This window comes from Melospiza georgiana, chromosome 20, assembly GCF_028018845.1.
Source record: "Melospiza georgiana isolate bMelGeo1 chromosome 20, bMelGeo1.pri, whole genome shotgun sequence".
NCBI classification, from domain to species: Eukaryota; Metazoa; Chordata; class Aves; order Passeriformes; family Passerellidae; genus Melospiza; species Melospiza georgiana.
In genome coordinates, this window is record NC_080449.1 from 8201043 (window position 1) to 8223323 (window position 22281).

Consider the following 22281-nt stretch of genomic DNA (forward strand, 5'->3'; position numbering starts at 1 on the left):
TTCCTGCCTCGTTTGTTTGCTCCCCCCAGCCCGGCTTTGTGGGTTTGTGATGGGTTAAGTGGCTGCGAAGGACGAGGGGGGTTGGTGGTACCTTGTGGGGAAGGTGGGGAGTGGGAAACACCTCTCAGAGAGGCATTTCAGGGGCTGTAGTTGTGCTAAAGGGTCTACAGGGCTTGATCCTTTCTGCTGCGTTTTGGTGAGTTTTAAAGAGCGGACTCGGGAAAGGCAAAAATGCAGGGAACATCCTCTGGTGGTGCTGCAGGTGAGCAGGAAAGGAGTGCTGGGTCCAGGCTGGGCAAAGCATCCCTCTTTCAGAATGCCTGGAGAGCTGCAGGTCCCTGTGTCCCCATGCTCACACCTGGCTGGGAGGCTCAGCGAGAAACCTGGAGCTGTAGTGGAAGCAGAGGGGAAGAAAAGAGGAAAGGATTGGATTTCCCAACAGTGTAAACACTCAGGATGTGCTGGAGCTGGGGAAGGACACGGTTTGGGATGTCCCCACCTTGGATGTCGCAGGAGAGGAGCACAGATGCTCCCTGGAGCTGGGGTGCACCAAGCACTGTGCTTGCTGTGGCAGCCCCAGCACTGCAGCAGCAATGTGTGGCTTCCCAACATGGAGGGAAGCATTTTGGGGAGCAAAAGCAGAGCTGCCACCAAAAATGGGCACATTTTAACAGCCCCTATGGGACAGTCAGGCCAAGTGGCCATTTGGGGACGTCCAGGCGTGCCCTGCCCGCTCTGCTGCCAAGCCAGCGAGTGTGACAAGCTCTGACATCACAGCTGGGAAAATAACATGTTATTTTCCCAGCTTGGATGTGAATTTCCCTGCTATTACTGGCAGCGACCATCTTGGGAGGAGAAAGCAGCAGAGGGCTGTCAGGAGAGGGGAGAGAAGGGAAGAAATGGTTTTCTGGGCTGGTGGAGCCTGTCCAACCCCTGTGGGCTGTGGGGAGGTGGGGATGCTCTGCAGGGACACCCCATTCCCTCAATCCCACTGCTTCCAGCAGCGAGTCCATGCTGAAAGTGCAGCTGCACGTGGGGTTCTGCATGGGCCCCAGTGGGGCTGGTGGCCAGCAGGTTGTGCTGAGCAGCCAGCCTGGCTGGGAGCCCAGTGTGGAGCCCTTTTCACCACACAGCAGCCCATTCTCAGCTGGGGGAAGGGTTGGGAACCTCACCTGAGGAACAATCCACAAAACCACAGGAACAGAGCTGCTTCCCTTCCCCACACCAGGGATGGATGCGGTGCTGGCCCATGGGGCAGTGAGCAGCCCTGGAAGCTGTGAGAGTTCCCTCCCATGCCCATCCTTGGCTGTGGTAGAGCAGCCCATTGGAAAAGTGGAATTTGAAACAGCTTGATGCAATGGGGAGCTGATGTCTTTTATTTGGGGGGAACCCCAAAACACAACAACAACAAAACAAAGTGTCTTGGCACAAGATTCTTGTGCCCCAAAGCTTGAGAAATGCTGGAAAAGCTCAGTGAGAGCTCATTGGGCCAGCTGTGCTTAAATCATCACCTGGAAAAAGCCATTGCACTCCGCAGCATTCACACCAGAACCCAGATCTGAGGGGATCCTGTGTCTCTGCACCCACTGGAGTGTCCAGGGAGGTTTTTGGCTCCACCATGGCAGCTCCAGCTCCTTGGGATGCTCTCAGAGGCAGTGATGGCCACGGCACCTCAGCCTTGGAGGAGTATCACGTGTCAGCTTCCAGCTGCTGCTTCCAACTGGGCTGCACATGGGTTGTGCTGGTAAGGCAGAGCTCAGTGTATCCAAAAAGCCAAGTCAAACCCAATGTGGGTCTTGGAGAAAGGAAAAAACTCTTAGAAATCTTGGTTTCAATGCATAGAGGACACCCACCAAAGTGCCCATGCTTCCTGTTGGGGCTGCAGTGATAAGATGCTGTGAGACAGACACCACATTTAATTACCTTGCTGCCTTAATTGCCATCAGCCCTTCCAGTTCCCAAGACTTGGTGGTTTCTCATTGTCCTTCCACCCTGTTGTGTTTCAGGGAGTTATTTCAGGGGCTGCGACTGCCAGGAGGGAAAAGCAGTGGGTGAGGAGCACTCTGCGAGAACCACCCGGAACTCCTCAGCTGAGATGTTTTTGGGGAAATATTTTGGCATTTAAGGTGAAAACTTGTTTCTGCAACACCCAGAGGGTGTTGAGGACAGTGAAGGTGGGCTGGGGGCTGCCCATTCCCAGGGCAGAGCTGCCCTGGAAAGAGCCCAGAGTGACCCTGGGGAGGGACCTGGGTCACTGCTGGCATCTGAAGCTCTCCTGAGCATCCCCCAGAGCATCACCCACCACTCCAGCCCTGAGGCAGCCCCTGGGGATGCCTTTGGGAAGGTGCAGCCCCTCTTTGCACCCCATGGGGCTGCTCTGCCACCCTCCCAGGCTCTGGTGGAGGGCTTGGCCGGGGTCACTGCAATCGATATCTCATCTGCAGGCTCTCCTAGCGGAAGTGATGGTATATTGGAACATGGTAATGGCTCTTGTCTAGTGGAAAAGGCTAATCTTCCCCAGCTGTACGGGATCTCTGCAGGTGTCCTCTGGCTCTCCCCGCTGCCACCAGCCCTGCCAAGGAGCAGACACACTTCTTTAAAGCTGTAGCACTGCAATTTGCTGCTGTCCTGGCAAGGGAGAGCTGCCTGCAGCCTGGCTCCATGGGGCACAGAGCTGGGGCTGGGGATTCCCAGTGAGGAACTGGCACCCCCAGTGCCACCACAGAGCTGCTCACAGGTGCTGGGTCAAAGAAGAGAAGGTGATGTGTTCTCCAGAGGTGGCAGTTCCCCAGGGAGAAGAGGAGAAGGATGTGGGGATGATGCCAGAAGAGATGTGGACCCCCAAAGTGCCACCTGCACGTGTGGGAGGGAGGCAGGGAAGAGCAAGGGTGGCAGTTTCTTGCTGTTAATGTGGCTGCTTTGGCATCACACTTGCTGCTTGGTGGGATTCCCCACCTGGAACTTGTCCTGTTTTGCCCGTCCCTCAGGACTGCTGCAGAGCCTGCCCTTCCCCTTGCCCTTGTGCATCACACCCAGATGGGTTCTGGGCTCTGTGGGTTCTGTTTTTTGAAGCTGACCAGCCATCCCTGGCTACCACATCCTGCTGGATACCAGTGCCATAATGCATTTTCCCGTTTCTCTGAGGTAATTACCAGGTGTGAGGTTCATTATGCATGTGGATTTGAGCGTGAACTGCCAAGAACAGCTCAGAACAATACCCAGGTGTGTGCAGCACATCCTGGGGGCTCAGACCAAGGTGTGTGGAGCCCCCAGATGTGGGCTGTAAATTGGGGACCCCAAGGGCCTGGTGGGGGCCCTCAGAGGCTGAGCGACCATCAGAGCCCACAAAAGCCAAGCCAAATGTTGTGCTAACCTTGTTGGGGCAGGGATTTTTCCTGCAAAAGACAGTGAGGATAGATGGATTTTAAGAGAAAATTCCTGGAGAGAGAGAGCAGTTGTGGGGCTGCTGGGTTTTTGCTTAAACTTTATTTTGTTGGGCGAAGAAGCACATCACTGGGTCCATGCAAGGAAAAAAACATGTTTTGCAGGAGGGAAGCAGGGAGGTCTTGTGTGGTTGTGCCCTGTGGGACTGTGTCCATATCACATCCCTTACTGGGGCTCCATCTCCCATCTGTGGGATGTGTAGGAGGGGACCCTGGCCCACCTCTCCCAAAAAAGGGACAGAAAATCCTCTGGTGCTGCCCAGTGTCCCATCACTGTGTGCAGATGGCATTCCCTGGCCCTGGGTGACATCCCCTCAGCAGGGACACTGCTACTCAGTAGGGACAAGGTTTACTCTTGGGAAAGCCACAGGATTCCCCAGGATGAGTGGTTGGCTCCCATTTTCCTTTGGAAATGTGGCTTCCAGTGGTCCATGGGAGCACAGAGGGTGCCCTGGGCTCTGCACAGGTCACAGGGCTGCAGCTCAGCACAGCTGCTCAGCACTCCCATCCTTCCCTGGATCACTGCTCCCAAACGAGGGACAGAAAACCCTCTGGTGCTGCCCACTGTCCCATCACTTTGTGCAGATGGCATTCCCTGGCCCTGGGTGACATCCCCTCAGCAGGGCAGCAATGGGTTACTCTTGGGAAAGCCACAGGACTCCCCAGGATGAGTGGTTGGCTCCCATTTTCCTTTGGAAATGTGGCTTCCAGTGGTCCATGGGAGCACAGAGGGTGCCCTGGGCTCTGCACACAGGTCACAGGGCTGCAGCTCAGCATTCCCATCCTTCCAGGGCAAAGCCATCCCCCCAGTGAGGTTGGGAGTCACCAGCCCTGATCTTCCCAGGCAGGGGGGAGATGGTGGCCTTTGTAAAGCCCTTAACAAGGTGGCTTTGTCTCACGTTTAACAAGGAGCTCCCTCGCTCCTTTCCCAATGCTGTGTCCCTGAAAGCCAGCTTTATGCTCTGGCTGGGGACACGCTGCTGTGGGGCCGGATCAGAGGGACACAGGGGCCCTTTGCACGGCCCTGACAAAGGCTGCCCCGGGGGGACAGAGCCTCACAGCTCAGCCGGCTCGGGGAGGGACAAGGGACCCACAGAGGGGGCTGCACTCGGAGCCCAGCGTCCATCTGGTCACTCGATCACAGGGAATGACCTGAGGATGCTCAGGGAGGGCCAGGGGCTCCTTCTGCTCTGTCCCCCTGCAGAGGGGGCCGTGGGAGGGGCTGGGAAGGCACAGGTAGGTTTTGTTGGCCGCAGGTAACAGGATCTGCGGCCGTTGGTGCCTCCCTGCCCTCTGCTCTGCCTTTGGCGGGGGGTGGGAGTGAGGAGATGAGGGCTGGAAATGAGACCTCATTCAGCAGGGATGGTTCAGCAGGGATGCTTCCCTCATCTGGAAAGGGGTTTGGAGCAAGCCTCGAGGTGTCTCAGCTCAGGCATCCCTCTGGTGTGGACCGGGCAGGTGCAGCAGCAGGAAGGGAGCACTGCAGTGATCCTTGGTTATGAGCAGCACCCTGAGGGTGGGAGTGAGGAGATGAGGGCTGGAAATGAGACCTCATTCAGCAGGGGTGCTTCTCCTCACCTGGAAATGGAGCAAGGCTTGAGGTGTCTCAGCTCTGGCACCCCACAGATCTGACCGAGCAGGTGCAGCAGCAGGAAGGGAGCACCAGGAGTTATCCTTGGCTATGAGCAGCACCCTGAGGGTGGGAGTGAGGAGATGAGGGCTGCAAATGGCACCTTATTCAGCAGGGATGCTTCTCCTCACCTGGAAATGGGTTTGGAGCAAGCCTCAGGCACCCCTCTGGCCTGGACCAGGCAGGTGCAGCAGCAGGAGGGGAGCGCTGCAGTCATCCTTGGCTGTGAGCAGCGCCCTGCTCATGGCACAGCCATCACCCATCCCCATGTCAGCGTCCCAGCTCCCCTCTGCCACCTCCTCTTCCTTCCCTGGGGGCTTTGCTGGCCTCTGCTCAGTTTGGGAGCTCCTGCCCTTCCCTTGTCCCACCCTCTCTCACCTCCCCCTCAGCCATCTGCCTCTGAGCCCCCCACCCAGCTTTGCTGTCGCACATTAAAACCAGGGCTCAGCACCAGGGTCAGCGTGTCACAGCGTGCCCTCATCGATTTGTTTTACCTCCCCTTGGCTAAAGCACTTTGCCCTGGCCCCTTCCATGGCAGAAGGAGCTTCCCAAGCCCCTCAGCTCTCCCCTTGCCCATCCTGGTCCTGCAAGGCCGGACCCTGTGGGCAGCAGGGGCCCAGCTGAGCTGCTGATCTCCTGACCCTCCCCGGGGCACCTAATGTGTCTCCCTGGTTTATCTGGATCAATATTTCTGCAAGGGCAAGGAGGATCCCTCCAGGGGAAGGAGGGGATGAGGGGATCCTGCTTGTTTGCACAGCCCCACGGCTGGTTTAATGCTTAGCTGGGCTGGGTCATCTCTGGGGATTGGGAAGGGAGGAAGACCCCAAATCAGGGGTGGAGCTCAGACCACTGAGGTCTCCTCCTCCCAGTTCTCACCCTCTGCACTGGGGCACAGTGGTTGGGATATCTTTGCCTTCAAAACCCGAGGAGCTGGGATGGCTTCAGCAGGGGTGGGGCTGCTTTGGAGGGTCTGCTTCTTGCTCGTGGTGTTTGGGCCTGGATGAGGGGTTTTGGAACTGTTCTACTTGGTGCTGGGACTGCTTTTATAGAAGCCTGGAGGTGACAGTAAAAGATGATCATCAACTTAATAAGTCCAAGCAGTGAGAGCCCTGGCTGGGACAGCAGCCTCCAGCCCTTCTTGCTGCACACTGGGGATGCCCAAGGCATGAGGACTCTTGGTTTTATGGCTTGGCTCAGGGAATGAAGGCAAAGAACACATGGACAACACTCCAACACCACCTCTGATGAAGGCACCACACCTCCAGAACCCCTCCCGTCCCACAGAACCACCCCACAGCCATGCCCAGCATCCCTGTGCCAGCAGCCAGGGCAGCCCGAGGAGAAAAGCAGGGAGCTCTTGGCAACTCTGCCTTTTGCTTTCAGCCCGGCCCTCTCGCTATTTATTGGTGACTTTTGTCCTTGGCCAGCTTAGCGGCTGAAAGGGGCTGTATTATATCACATGGAGGCAGCTCCTGGGGGGAGAGGGCCGCGCTTTCTGCGCGAACAAAGCGGGCTTGGCTAATTCCCCTCTCCTCCCGCGGCACCCGGGTCCCATCTGGTTGACACAGTTTGCTCCAGTGTCTCCTGCTATTAAGCCCCCACTTGCCTGCTTGAATCACCGGCGCTCCCCCGCCCCTGCACCCTCGGCCGCTTTTTCTTGCTTTATTTTTCATTTTCCCCTAAAGCCAGGCAGAACTTGCTCCGTGGAGTGATGTCAGATGTGTGCGAGGCAGACCAATAAAACCTAATGCATCCCCCTCTTTGTCTGCTGGCCTCTCCAGCGCCTCACATTTTCCACTCAGAAAGCCACTTAAAACACATCAGCAACAATCCCTCACAAAACAGCCACTTGTTGGCTAATTGTGCCGAGGGCCCGCGCTGCGCTCTCCTGCCAAGGAGGCTCTGATGCTGCCAGGGACCAGGGCAGTGGGGATGGAACCCTCAGCATCCACCAGGATTGGCCCTGGGGGTGTCTCAGCTGCTCTGCAGGGTGTGGTGAGGGATATGGGATTGGGATGTTTCTATTCCCCACAGCCTGGAGAGGATGGTCACAGAGCCAGGAGCGGGGCTTTGCAGTAGGATGGATGAGCAGATGGGTGCAGCAGAGCTCCCTGGACTCTGTCCTTCCTGCTAATTCCTTCCAGCATCCACCAGGATTGGCCCTGGGGGTGTCTCAGCTGCTCTGCAGGGTGTGGTGAGGGATATGGGATTGGGATGTTTCTATTCCCCACAGCCTGGAGAGGATGCTCAGAGCCATTTCTATTCCCCCTCAGAGGCAGGAGTGGGGCTCAGCTCAGCCCTCACTCTGCAGCAGGATGGATGAACAGATGGGTGCAGCAGAGCTCCCTGGACTCTGTCCTACCTGCTGATTCCTTCCTGGGAAGGAAAGCAGGCAGCTGCTGTGGAATGGGAGCTCTGGGGGGATGAGATGGGTGCCACCCTGCCAGACCAGTGACTTTAGCTCTGTGGCTGTGACTCTGAAGGCTGGAAGAGCTGCCCCACGCTGATGGGAGAGAGCTTTGTGGCAGCTTAGAGGGATGCCAGTGGGTTTCACTGGAGGGGATGGAGATCCAGGTGCCTGATGGAGGGCAGAGAGGGTGCAAATCAGAGATTCTTCAATGCAGGAAGGGAGGCAGAGAGGTTTGGACCTTTGCCTCCAAAATCCAAAAAGGAATCCTTTGGGCCCTTTGGGATATGGGAAAGAGATCAGAGGGTGGTTAATCTCCCCCTCCCCAACCAGGGGACCCAGCCTTCCCCTCCCCAGAAAGACACAAGTATGTGCAGTATCTGCATTTATTTTTCTGCAGAAAAACTTGGAGAGCCTCTGCTGCTGCCACCCCCGGCATCCTGGGGAGCAGGACAGGAGCAGTGTGCACTCACTGCCACCTGCTCTGGGGGCGGGGAGCTGTCACACCTTTATCTCACAGCCACCCAATCACACCCGGGTTTGGGGCTAATTTGAGGCAGGCAAGGAGGTTCAGAGACAGTGCCAGGGAGTGGGAATGCTGCCTGTGGGCGCTGTGCTGGGCAGGCAGCCCAGAGCCCCCCCTGCGGGCACCGAGCACACCTGCCCCTGCTCACCTGCCCACATCCACCTGCGCAGTTCATTGGCACAGGGCAGAGTCTGAGTGACCCGCAGGGACTCCTGCTGCTGCCTGCTCTGGCTCCATGGCCAGGCTGAGCCTCTGCCCCAGCGGCAGCCAAGGGATGAGGTGGGACATGCAGGCAGCTGCCTCCCATCCCCATCCCCATCCCCATCCCCATTAGCGTCCCCATTCCCATCCCCATTCACATTCCCATCCTGTTTCCATTCCCATCCCCTTTCCCATCCTGTTCCCATCCCCATTCCCATTCCCTTCCCCATTCCCTTCCCCATTCCCATGCCCATCCCGTTCCCATTCCCCCATTTCCATCCCCATTCCCATTGCCCCATTCCCTTCCCATCCCCATTCCCGTTTCCATTCCCCCATTCCCATTCCCATCCCTTTTCCCATTCCCATTCCCCATCCCCATCCCCATCCCATTCCCCATCCCCTTTCCCATCCACATCCCCATCCCCATCCCATTCCCATTCCCTTGCTGTGCCATGGGGGTCCCTGTGGGCTGGTCAGACCCCACCCCACACCTGTCAGGGGTGGGTGCTGGGGAGGAAGGGGTTAAGCAGCTGCAGGAATGAGGGATTACAGGTTTGTGTCCGGACTGTCCCATCTGTCAGCAGCACAAAGACGAGCCCTGTGCAGGGCTGGGCTGTCAGCGAGGAGCCCACCACTACATTAGGACTCCATTAGGGAGGCTGGTGCTGGGAAATGGCAGCTGTCAGGACACTATCATTTCTCCTGTAATTCCTCCTGCTCCTTTCTCAACTGCACTTAAATAGCAGCTCTACCCACTGGGCCAATTTTGCATTTTCGTCCTCCCCGCTGCTCCTCTTCTTTCTTTAAAGCTGCAGCTCCCTGGGCCCCTTCCCTGCAGCCTGATGGTGCCAGTGCCAGTGCCAGTGCTGCCTGTGCCTGGCCATGGCATCTGCACAGGGAGGAGGGTGCAGGAGCATTGGCAGCATCCTCACTGTGCAGCCACAGCAATGCCAGCCTGGTTTGAAATGGGAGCTCGCTGGCTCCTGAGCTGGCACAGAGAGGAGAGGAGGTGGATCACCATCTCCAAGGATGGTCCTTCCCTTCTCCCCTCGCCTGGGGCTGTCTCTGAGCTGGAGGATGTTTCCCAGGCTGTGCTGCCCTTGTACAACAGGCTGGCTGCTGATGCAGGGCTGGCCAGGATGGGGCAGAACAGCGGGTGGAGAATGGGGCTGGGGATCATGACCAGTGTGTGTCAGAGCAGAGTTTCTTCTTCCAGCCACAAAATCTGTCCAATCTTTCAGCGTTTGGCAGAGGCTCCTGGGTCACACTGCCTGCTGCAGTCGTGGCCACATCAGGGCGGGATGATCCCTTTGTGCCAGGGGACCCAGAGATAAAACCCCTGACAGATTTCCCGACGGGACAAGATCACCTGGAAATTCTCAGCACCTGCAGAAAAGCAGCTCAGCACGGTGAGGGGACCATGCTGGGGGGTCTCTCTGCTCACAGCTTTCCTGGGAATGCCTGCATCTTCCCACACCCTGCCCTGCCCTCAGCGCATCTCCATCCGGACCTGGCGCTCCCCATGGAGCCTCCTCTTCCAGCAGGGGATCAAAACAAACACTCGTGTGGGGAAGTGCATTGCAGTGGTGCTCGAAATAAATAACTAATTTCTCCCTACATGATCTCAAGGAGCAGGAGAGGTGTGAATAGCAGGGCCCGGTGTTGGGCTGACTGGACTCCCCGGGGCGGTAATTCAGAGGATGACAAACATAAGCCAAAGAAAAATGTTGAAAAATGGGCACTTCCCGCAGCCCTGAGCAAAGGAGCTATTGCAGGGTTTGGAAATAACGAAGGCAGAGAGAGGGAGAGAGGGGAATTTTCTCATTGAGACCAAGTGAAGTGCCAAACAAGCTGCTATTATGGTGGCTTTGAGAGGCACAGGGAGGGGGTGGTGGGGAGGAGAGTAGGGGGAAGGAGAGGAGGGAGAGAGGGCTGGAGGAAGGCAGAAGAGTGGGGGCTCTGGGGGAGAAGGGGATGTGAGGGGCCAAAGCTGTGAGGTGACACAGGGGACATGGAGAGAGCACCAAGGTGTGTGATGGTGGCAGGGCCACCACATGCCAGCACCCCACCCCTCACCCCCACATCTCCCCATCCTCATTCCCAGCCACCTTCTACCCCCTACAACCACCACCACCACCACCACAAGGGAGCGGAAAAAAAAAAAAAAAAGAGAAAAAAAAAGAGATGGAAAGAAGGAAAACAAAATATCTACAGTTGTCGAGACAAGGGGAGAAAAATAGAGGCAAACATCCATAATTTTCTCTGTGGGGCTTTGCAGTAATTGAGCCATTTGGATAAAAATAAAGGCAGCAGGCCCTTTAGGTAAGAGGAGCTTTTGCAATCCAAGAAGGCTGAATTATGCGTCTTGTATCACTTGAAACCCCCCAGCACATCACCCCCCTTCTGCCTCCCCCGTGCGACACCAAACCACTTTCCCTTTTCTTCTTCTTCTTCTCCTCTTTTTGTTTCTTTTTTTTTTTTTTTCCCTTTCCCTCCTCCTTTTTTAAGTACCCTGTCAAACAGCATCCGATGAGTGGAGAATTTCAGCTGTCACAACTAATTTCAGTGTGTGTGTGCAAAGGTGTGTGTGTGCCTCAAGAGGGGGGAGATGGGGATGGAGGCGTAGAATCACTCCCTTGCTTTTTATTTTTTTTTTTTTTTTTTTTTTTTATTCCTCAAAAAGGAAGATTTACATCAGAAATTTGTTTCTGGAAGTGTTTAAGGCCTGTAATTTCCCTCTTTTCAATCACTGCCTGATGTCTTCTTCTTGCCAGCTCCGGTGCTGAGGCTGGCTGTCACCCTCCCAGCAGCCTGGTCCTTCTCAGCTGCTCCTGCCCAGCACCAAGGAGGATTTTCTGCCTCTTACCAGGGCTTGGGGGTCCCAAAATTCAGCTCTCAGCATCATTCTGGGTCTGGTAGGGAAATTTCCAGCTTCTCCCTGCCTGTGTCCCGGTGCTGGTGGATTTGTGCTGCAGGTTTGGTCACCTTTGCAGCCCCTTTGGAATTGGCATTAGCTGGAGGCTCACAGGGTGGATCCTGCTCAGGACAGGAGGGCACCCCTGAGAGCCCAGTGGGGCTGTTGGGGTGATCCCTCACCCAGGATAAGCCCAGGGGAAAAGGGGCAGCTGGTGCTGAGCACATTGGGTCTTCCCAGCCAGAGTCAGGAGGGGAAAAATCCCCGAATCCAAAATCTCTGGGTGTTCCCAAGAGAGGAGGAAGCAAAGCCTGGGCATGGCTGGAGGTGTTGGCTCCATCACGTTCAGAAGGTGATGGGGTGGCCATGGTGATCATCTCAGGTGATCAGGTGCTCCAGGCCAGGCTGGGTGGAGCTCTGAACCACCTGGTCTCATGGGAGGTGTCTAATGGGTGGAACCAGCAGAGCTTTAAAGTCCCCTCACCCCAAACCATTCTGTGGTTAAAATCCTTCCTTTCCTAAAACAAATGGACTTTTTGCTTAAAATGACCCCAGTTTCTGAGAGGAGGAAAAGCTGGGGAGCAGCCAGACCACTGGTGTGGGGAGGTGACAGGGCAGACTCTGCACTCCAGTGGTGTTCCCTTCCCACCAGATCATTCCATCAGCTCAGCAATTCCTGCTCCTGTAGGCACAAATGGGATGCACAGAACTGGAAAGAGCAAGACCCAGCCAAGGATGAGCACAGAGCTCTGTGGGACATCCCTCAGGTGTTGAATTTCCTACTCAGGCCTTTGGGAAATGGGCTGTGGGTCCGTGAACCTTGTGTGCAAACCCTGCCAGGCCAGGAGCTGGGTGCAGGCAGCATTTTGGGGGGTATCACCCAAAAATGACACTCACAAAAAGCAGCAGGAAGGGCTGTGTAGGGCCCTGCTCAAGGAACAAGCTTTGCATGTTCTTTGCATGAATCCTTGACTAACTGGTCCTTGCATCATCATCCCAGAATCTCCTGCTGCTCCACTGTGGCAGGAGCAGGGGCTGGACCAGACCTGGGGGCACCCCCAGAGCTCCCCATGCCCAGAATCTTTGTGCAAAAAGTGTCACCAACACCATGGCAGTGTCCAGCCATGGCCATGTGAGTCAGGAACCTCAAACACATGGACCAAAGCAGGCAGGGAACGGGAGCTGTGGGATGGGAGGCATGTTCCAGGGAGGGGCTCAGTGAGGGCACAGCCTGGCATGGGATGGCACAGGCAGGGATGGGCTGGCGCGGGCACAGAGAGGGCACAGAGGGGATTGCATGAGCAGGGAGAGGATGGCGACAGGTAGGGATGGGATGGCACGGGCAGGGATGGGATGGAATAGGTGGGGATGGGATGGGACTGGCAGGGCACGGAGTGCAGGCAGGGATGGGATGTCACAGGTGAGGATGGGATGGAATAGGTGGGAATGGGATGTCACAGGTGCGGATGGGATGGCACGATCAGAAAGGGGATGTCACAGGCCGGTAGGGGCTGTCAGGGGCACAGCAGGGTCCGAGACAGCGGCGCTGCCGGTCCCTGCGGTGTCCCAGCCCTGTCCCATCCCTGTCGCCGCCCTGTCCTCGCCGTGTCCCATCCCTGCTCCCTCCGTGTCCCCCCCGTGTCCCATCCCTGTCGCCGCCCTGTCCCATCCCTGTCCCCTCGATGTCCCCTCGGTGTCCCCTCGGTGTCCCCGGGTCCATCCCGGGGGCGGTCCCAGGGGTCCCTGTGGGCGTGGCCTATCCTGACCCCGCCCCTCTCCCCCATCCCCACCCACGGCGCGCGAGCGGCCCCGCCCCTCAGCGCGAGCCCCCTCGCGGCCCCGCCCCCGCGGGGCACTTCCGCCGGAAGCGGGGGGCTCCTTCCCTTTCCGGGCGCGGGCCCCGGGCGGAGCGGCGGGACGGGCGCGGGCCATGGCGGAGCTGGCGCAGGGGCAGAGCCAGAGCGCGGCGCCCGTGGGGATCAAGCCCGAGGGGTTCGTGGACGCTCTGCACCGGGCCCGGCAGGTGAGGCGCCGGCCGGCGGGCCGGGGGCGGCCGGGAGGAGGAGCGGGGCGCCGCTAGGCCGCGGAGCGGAGGCGGGGCACGGCCGCTGCCCCTGTGCCGGGAGAGCCGAGCCCTGAGGGGGCGTCGGGCTCTGACAGCCCGGCCGTGCTCGGTGCCGCGGCGGCAGCGCTGCTGTGCGGGAGGGGGCGGCCCGCAGGCTCTGGCCGGGCTGAGGCGGTGCCGGTTCGGGTCTCACACCGGCCGGAGAGCGGCACCGGGGCTGGGGAAGGGGCCGGGCTGGGTGTCCGTGAGGAGCGGCTGAGGGAGCTGGGGGCATTCAGCCCGCAGAATAGCAGCCTCGGGGGGCACTGTGACAGTGTCAGTCCCTGAAAGGAGGATGTCCCCAGCTGGGGCTCAGGGAAGCTTTGTCACAGTGTCACTCTCTGAGAGGAGCTGTGCCCAGCTGCGGTCGGACTCATCTCCCCGACAGGACAGGAGCACTCAGTCTCAAGCCATGCCAGGGGAGGTTTAGTTGGGCATTGCATGGAATTCCTTCACAGAAGGGTAATTAGCCATGAATGGGCTGCCCGGGGAGGTGGTGGAGTCCCCACCCCTGGAGGTGTTTAAGGGAACCCTGGATGTGGCACTCAGTGACATTCTCTGATTGACAAGGTGGTGATCAGCCTCAGGTTGGGCTCCATGGCCTCAGAGATCCTTTCCAAGCTGTTTATTCTGTGAATGCAGACCTGGGCAGAGCAGGAGCTTGGCATTCCCTGCAGGGAGAGAGGAGGGGGCACTGAGGTGCTCCCTGAGGAATCCATGAGCTTACTCAGTGCTGAAATGGGGAGCTTCAGTGCGAGTGCCCAGCCCTGCAGGAATCACCACCCTTGCCCTCAGCACAGGCTATTCCAGGTGTTTCTGTGCTCCTTGCCTTGTGGAAGGTGCTGCAGAACCAGAAGCTGCTGCTGCCAGCACGAGTGCTGTGGCTGTTGTTCCCATCTCCTGTTGCAGGTCTGCCTCAGGGGTTTGTTTCATCTCTGAGCAGGCTGCACGTGCAGGAGCTGTGACACAGCTGAGTGCCGGGAGCAGCTGCTCAGAGACCCTGACTCTGCTCTCTCCAGGTGGGAGAAATCCCCTCCTGTTGCCCAGACTTTGTCACTTCACTGACAATCTTCTGAGGGAGCCAAGCTGCACCCTGAGGCATCTCAAGTGCTCTCTGTGGGTGCTGTCCCCTCACTGCCAGCCCCCCTGGCAATCAGGGGCAGCCAGTCCCTGTCGTGTGCAGCCTGCCCAGGGGCACCTGGTGCTGCAGACCCACACCCTGCCCCTCCCAGGGCACAGGAGCTGCTCTGGGGCTGCTGATTTCCCTCTCAGCACAGGCTGGTGGGTGTGAGCTGCTGCAGGGTGAGCCAGGCCTTGCCTCCTGCAGCCCCTGTCCTTGAACTGTGGTGTCTGAGCAGCCAGACTGGGTTTTGTGCTTGGTGCTGCAGCTGCTTTTGTCTGACCTGATTCTATCTTACTCGTTGCAAAAAAAAAATCTTATTTAAATATCTGATAATGCTGGCACCTGTTAGCAGCTGAATAACTCATTTATGTAAAAGAAAATAATTATTTGCTGTTGAAGTGCAGCTGGTTGGAATTATTTTGTGAGTGTTTTCAAGTCCAGGAGAGGCCATGAGGTTGGTCAGGGGTGTGGAGCAGCTGCCCTGTGGAGCCAGACTGGGAGAGCTGGGGCTCTCTGGAGAGGAGAAGGTGCACTGGGGACACCACAGCATCCTCCAGCATCTGAAGGGGCTGCAGGGAAGCTGCAGAGGAGCTGGATTCTTCCATCAGGAGAATGGGCTCAAACTGAAAGAGGGGACATTTAGTCAAATATTAGGAAAAAATTCTTCCCTGTGAGGGTGGTGAGGCCCTGGCACAGGTGCCCAGAGCAGCTGTGGCTGCCCCATCCCTGACCAGGTTGGACAGGGTTTGGAGCCACCTGGGACAGTGGAAGGTGACCCTGAGGTGGAGCTGGATGAGCTTTGAGGTCCCTCCCACCCCAAACCCTGCTGTGTGTACCACTGGTGAGCAGTCACAGCATAAAGGGTGATGCCTCACAGCTCAAACAGTGCAAACTGAACTCAAACACTCAAAGGGATCTGAGCTGGAGCTGCCTCACTGCTCTCATCATGTTTGTGAGGAGAGTCTGTGAGACCCCAACCCCTGCATGAGGGAGGTGGAATGATAACCAGTAAATAATTCTGGGTTGTTCTTAAGTTCATTATGCTTGCTGCAATTATTCTGTACCTGCAGGGTTTCCATGAGCCCCAAACTGGAAGATTCCAGCAGCAGCCTTCTGGCTGTCTCAGCCTGGCAACAGGAGTGTTGGGAAATGTGGGCTCTGCACGTGTTTGTGGGAGAGCAGTGTCCTACATTTTTGTGCAGTGAGTTGTTTGCTGCCTGTTGAATATGATTTTTTTTTCCTGTTAGGGTTTGTGGGATGAAAGGAGCTGTTGGAGGGCTGAAATGTTTCCTTCCCCAGTGCAAATAATTGATTTGAGTTCTGTAGAGGCTGGGTGAGAGAGCAGGTGGTTTTCTCTTGCACAGAACCAGGTTGTCACTAGTGACTCATTGCCAAATGTCACTGAGAATGCTCCTCATTGCTCAGGTGATGGATATTTCCCTCAGCACCCTGCAGTCTGTGATGGAACTTCCTGGCTGACAATCAGGGGAAAATGGAAATGCAGCTGCACCTTGTATCTCTCTGGAGGTGATGGCAGAGCTTTCACCAGGGTTTGGTGCTGTGTTTGCCTGAGCTGTACTGATCTGGCACAGCTTTTGGCCTTTTTGGAGTATTCCTTTTGCTCTGAGGGAATGAGGGAGCAGAGGAAAGAAATTCAGGATTTTACTTGATGGCTTGGTCATCCCTGCCTTGATGTTTGAACCTTTCAAGGTTTTGTGTCACATGCAAGACCAGGAATCAAATTTGCTAAATTCAGCTCTCATGAGAGCCACAACATCACAACCAGGCTATGGAATCCAGAGCTTGGCTCTGAACATCTAAACAAGGACAAGGAAGACTTCCCTGACTGAAGGAAAGTGCATTCCTCAGAGCCACTGGGATGTGAGGTGATTATGGGAATATAAAATAGAAACCTGGAATATATTTGAAAGAAATTACCTTGCATTGCTTTCAGCATTTGTGCAGGACTTGCTTGGATTTTTTGCGGACTCTGAAATATTTGGGATTTATGAATAATTACTTTTCCAAGGCAGTGCTGGGACTTTGAATTGCTCTGTCCTGCATCTTCTGCACCATGTCCCAAGTGGATTGGTGGCTCTAAGGTGGGGACAGGTCTGTGCAGCTGCTCCCAGGCAGGCTGGCTCTGGGGTGGGAAGAGAGAGAGAGGATGTTTGCTCCCCTTTTGAATAGTACTGCTTGTACTTTGGACTAAAATGAATTTCTCTCAGACTGTCCTTAAGTTTTGTTGTTCTTATTGACCAAACAGTGCCTTGCTGGGATTCTGGGAATGCTCTGGAGAGGAGAGGCTGATGAGGCTGTGATGTGCCATCCTGGCTGCCTCAAAAATGGGGAATATCCTGAGACTGACTGTCAGCAGGCTGTGTTTGAAATCCCTCTTTCTATCAGGCTCTGACTTTCATTTCTGTGGTGATGGAGGGGTCCTGGACAAACTTTTCTCTACCCCCTTTCTCAGGTCATCCTCAAATAGATTCAGGCTTTGCCAGGTACTCTGGTATTTAGGAAAAGCACCTGTGACAGGAGTGAATGGTTGTGGATGGTTTTATTGCTTTCTGCAGAGCTCTGGAGAAATGTCTGCCAGCCCAACTCGAGTGTTCTGCTGAGGGAACGGGAGGCGCAGCACAAGGACCAGAATAGTCTGAAGGGTCAGATGACAGTGCCTTACTGGGTTTTTTTACCCTGCTAATACCTAGAATTGGTGATTTTATCTCTTGCTGTTCTTTGCAGGGCACCATGGAGGGGTTTTTCCTAGAAGCTGGGCCTGTTCTCTTGAAATTCTGCAGATATTTGTGTTTGAGTGTGCCTAGCAAAGAAACTCCATGTTTAGAAGTGGTTTTGTATTAACTCTGTGTTTTGTATTGTCATTTTTCTGGCTGTTAAATGTATAGGAGAACAGAAGTGCCAGGTGTAGGAAAACTTGTATCTCTCACACAACTTCGTGGATTAATTTGATTTTCTTGGCTTTATCAGTGCAATTTGCAGCTGGGGTTTGTGTTGCTTTTTAAAGTCTTTGTTGCAGAGCTTTATTTTGGGATGCAGAAACAGAGATGCTTTTTCCCCAGTGTATTTCAGAGCTTGATAAAATGGATGCATTGGGTTTAAGTGCAAGAAAAAAGGAGGAAAAAAACCTAAGGCTGCCATGGAGCAGGACAAAAGCAGTGGCTAACAGCAGTACATTACTCAAGGTCATTGAGGCAGATAAGGGCTGGGTCTGCTTGCTTTTGCCATGTCCTAATTTTTGTGCTTACTTCCCTGCTGAACTTGTCATAAAATCTGAGCTTCCCATTTTAAGTTGAGCATGAGATGTTAAAATGTATTTTAGCTGCTCCATGTACTTGGAAAGCTCAGCTCTTCCTTTTGCAGGGTGCATTTTCCTGCTCTGGTGGGCTGGCACCATTGTCTGCCTGCAATCCAGTGGCAGCTGGGAGGCTTTAGAGATAAGGGTACAAGTTTAAATAAAGGGAGAGGGGGGGAGAAAGGAAAATATCCTAAAAGCTGATAATGTAAAAATTGCTTTAACACTCTTGCTTTGCCCTTTACTTGGAGGATTCTGTGCCAGGGTGATCATTGGGGTTCACAGAGCTCCTTGACGTGCCAGCAAAGGTCCTGAATACCTTTGTACTTCAGGCTGCCAGCTTCTGCTGTCCACAGACTGGTTTTTGATTTTCCTGGAGTGAGTGCTGAGTGATTTCACCTCTAAAGGATCATCCATAATTTGTAAGTCATGGTAAATAACCACTGACAGAAAGAGTTCTTGAATAGGGTGTTGAAATTAAATATCCCAGAATATGTCAGAGTGTGTTATACCTGACACTGTTCTTTTTGGTCTAAGTTACTGCATGAAAGCTGTTCATAGATTGCTGTAAAATAAATTTTAAAATTTATATTTCAGTGTTGAAGTAGTCAGAAAACATTTCTGCTTTTTGTATTTCATTGAAATTCTCTTCATCCCAAACATGAGGGGAAAGGGGAAAGGGCTGGATCCATGGATGCAGTACAACATTTATCAAAAGAGTAAAGCATCACCTGGCCCTCCCTCCTGGACAGGACAAGGTGTGTTAATGCTTTCAGAACCAGCTGGCTGGGGATTTCCTGCAGATGTTGCTGTACAAAATTCTTGTCATGAAAGCTGCACTACAGGATTGCAGCTGGAAGATTTTATTCTCTAGCTCTGACATTTCTGACACAGCAAAGTTTCTGACTTCCCAAAAGGAGACAAGACAGGATGGACTATAAGGAGAAAATGGTCCAAACTTGGGGCCTTTTTCATGGAAGGCATTGAACAGAATGTTTGCTGTTCTCTTTCTAAAAGCAATGCTCTCAATCTTCTGAGATTATTTCAAACAGCTTTTTTCCAGTGCCCTGTGGTTCTGCATCTTGGGCAGTTGTTTGTTCCACTGCAGCAGAAGACAGATAGTGTCAACAACCAGAGCTGCTGGAGATGTCTTGCTGTTGCAGTGAAATGCAAATTTTAGAAATCTTTAGATATGCTGGTCATTAAAACCATCTCTGTGTAAAATGCTCTTTCATCTGCTCCTGTTCCTTATTCCCTGGTGAAACTCAGTTATAATGGAGTGAGATCAGTCTCTTGGTAAAGATTTGATGAAATGATTTTATTTTTGCTGGAAAAGGCAGCAAGTGCTGTAGCATACAGTGTACTTGATATTTGTTCTGTAACTGCTTTGTTCTGTGCTTGCTTATTCCAGCAAAATGCTTTATGTGGGCAAGGGGAGCTGTGACAGTGCAGTTTGCCTGTCCTGGGTGGGTGAAATGGGGTGCAGCCCCCAGGGAATGCACCTGGCTGTTTCTGGGGTGGTTTTCTATCACTTAGCTCAGAGAGCTAATTGTGTTGTCAGCACCCAGCTGTACAGCTGTCCCCAGATGTCACTGGAGATGAGCTTCTCTTTTCTCTTGCATTGAGTGATGTTTAGGTGTGTGTCTCAGTTTATTTGCTTACCTCAGTCCCCTCACTGTGATACCTGCCTCTCCTCTTTGCTGTGAATGAACTCCTTGTGTGCTGGCTCAGCAGGGGATGGCAGTTTCCCCTCTGCAGGGCTTGGAAGCAGAGGCACAGGCAGCATTGGCTGTGTTTGTGCTGCACTGACCACTGCAGGAAATGGAAACTAGCTCTGCACTGATAGTTTGCCCACTGGCTTATTCCTCACACAGCAAACAAGAGTGATCCAGTCTTTGACAGGGAGCTCCCAAACCTGTCCTTGTGCTGTGTTTGCACTCTCCCTGTGCTCCCCCCTGGCTGTGAGTGCATTTCTGTGTGCCTGGATCTGCATGGATGCAGGAGGAAGCACGTGTCCTCCCACACAGCATCTCCAGGACAAAGTTGGGGGGTTGGTTTGAACCCTCCTCTTAGCAAGATTTAGCTTGTCAGCTATCCATTGAGCAAATAATCCTGAATGTAATGTTCCAGAGCTGCTTATGATCAGGAAGAGGAACTGGGTGAATATGATCTTAATTAAGCAAATATTCAAAGCAAGCAGAAAACTGTTTGCTTTACAAATGAAGCACCTTGTTACAAATCCACCTATATAGCAACAACCTGAGAGAAGACTGGCCTGGGGTCAAAGCTTTATTGGAAGAAACAGTGTTCAGTTGTGGTGGCTGATAATGTTTTTATCTCCTTTTTATAGATTGCTGCTAAAATTGGAGATATTCCTCACTTGAATAATTCTACAACACTTGTGGACCCCTCAGTCTACGGTTATGGAGTGCAGAAACGGCCCCTGGATGATGGAGGTAAGCTGCCTGTGGTTACTCACTCTTGTGCATGCAGCTCCTGAAATCCATCTATGGAGGCAGTTGTGTTTTAAGGATGGAAACTGCAGCTTTCTGTGTGTAGAGATTTTATACAAGATGCCCTGTGCTGTTTGCTCTTACCTAGATTGCACTGTGTTCTTAGGCATTAGTGTTAGTGTGAAGCAATTCTTTGGTAGTTCATGACCTTTGGGAATCAGCAAACAAACTGTGTCACTTAAATCTTGGTCCGTGGTAGTTGAGGGAGGAGGATTTGTTCATTTGGTCTATTCTGGAGCCCACATATAGAGCAGCAGGTGTACACAGTACATGTTCTTCCCTGATAGCCCTTCTTTTCTGAGAGCAGGGAATGTGTAGGGACAGTATTACACATGTTCCTTTCCACCTGTGACAATAATCACAGCCTAGGAGCTGAGTTGCTGTCAAGTTCTGGGTGCTGTTTACTTGAATTTTAAGGAGAAAAGATATTTATGTAAGGTGATGCAAATTGGAAGGAAACTTCCAATATTTAGCTGTGCTTTCTCCATTATTATTTGAGAATTCTGAAATCTGAAGAATTCAAAATTTGCCATAGCCAAAGGATGGTTTATTGCATGGACCATAACTGGTAACTGTCATGAGTCAATATTTTATGAATTGTTATAATTTTAAAATAAGCCACTAGTTTCTTATTAGAACAAGAGTTCTAACAAAAATGTTAGAACTCAAAAAATAGCTTTTTAGGCTTTGTTAATCTAATGATATGCATTGTTACAAGTGTTTAAACTGTGTTATCTGCTGCTGTGCAGATGCAAAGAGCTCACCTTTTCTTGTGAAGAAATAAAAAGCATGGCTATGTCTTCCTTTTTGTTATTTCCTCTGGTGTTTTTCCTGACACTCACAGCCCTGCAGGGTGATCCTCTCCCCCATGAACATGTTCAGGAGTACTGAGGAGATAAGCCAAGCTGCTGCCTAGCACTTCATTTTGAAAAGAATTTTTTTCTGTCTGATACAAAGGCTGAAAATAGCTGCATGTCTGCTCCTCAGTCTGAAAAAACATGCTGCTGCATGGGGAGAAGCTTCTCTCATGTGGAGCCTCTGGCTTGCTGTTTTCTGAGCACATGCCACCACCCACTTCTGTTCTCTGCTCTTGGCTCCATTTGAGCAACAGGTTGCTGCTGCTCCTTTGGTTTGGGGGTTCAGGAGAGAATGGATTTATCTGGGTGAGCCCCACATTTTGTATCTTTGTTGAGAAGCCAGAGGTCTGGCATTGCTGGTGTGTGCTGGCTCTGCAGGGGAAGGAGCTGGGCAGTGCTGGGGAATGCTGAACAGCTCTGAGCTTAGGGATGTGGCTGTGTGTGAAAAGGAGTAAAAATAGCCCTCTGGGAACCTGTCATTCACAACATTTACCCTGCCTGTGTTTGTCATTGATTCATCAGACTGAAGTGGAGCTCTGACCTCCTGGCAAAATGGGTTTTAGGAACTCCTACCACGTGAGTTGGTTGTAGTGTTTCAGTGACAGGTTGGACTTTGTACTTAAACTTGTACTGGTGAGCCCCAGAACGTGGTGAGCCTGTTTGTGTTGACACACAGCCTGTCAATACAGTAGAGTCTGGGCTAGAAAAGTGCATTGCTGCTGGTTTCTTGTGCTCTGGAGATAACTCCATGGGTGGGTGTTGTTCCTGGGAGAGCCTCCCAGAGTGGCTGTTCCTGACTCCTGCATCAGCAGTTGTTCTGCTCACCCTGTCCTCAGCACTGGACTTTGTTTGTAATTGTTTTTAAACGCTGTTTTTGCCCTTGGGTTGTTCATACACATCTGTATAGAACTTTGTCCAACTCCCCTCCCAAAAACCTGGTCTTTGAGAAGGTGAGAAATGACAGAAGTCATATTTTAAAGGGCTGGAATTTGACAAAGAAGCAGGAATTGTCAGGGTTGTAGCACTTCTTTCAGTTTGGGTCACGTTGGGTTTTATTTCTAATGGTGTTAGTAAATCCTGTACTGAGATGCAGCTGTGTGATGAGTTCCCCCCTACATGTGGGATCCTCCTGTGCTGATCTTTACCTGAAGCTGTGGGTGCTTCTTGCTCTGGATCTCTTTGTGGTGTTTTCCATATCTCACTCTTGGGCTACCTGCTCTTGCTGCTGTGTAATTAAATGTCTGTAATGC

General features: G+C 53.4%; 1 protein-coding gene across 6 annotated transcripts in view; it reads left to right on the forward strand.

The window, feature by feature from the left end:
• The first annotated feature begins 13045 nt into the window (after nt 1-13045).
• Nucleotides 13046-22281, forward strand: part of FUBP3 (far upstream element binding protein 3) — a 38696-nt gene continuing 29460 nt past the window's right edge. For all 6 annotated transcript variants that reach the window (XM_058037971.1, XM_058037976.1, XM_058037977.1 and 3 more), the window contains exons 1-2: nt 13046-13144; nt 20012-20117. In XM_058037971.1, coding sequence (XP_057893954.1) covers nt 13052-13144; nt 20012-20117 — 199 coding nt within the window. In that variant the 5' untranslated portion in view covers nt 13046-13051. The remainder of the gene's footprint in view (nt 13145-20011; nt 20118-22281) is intronic.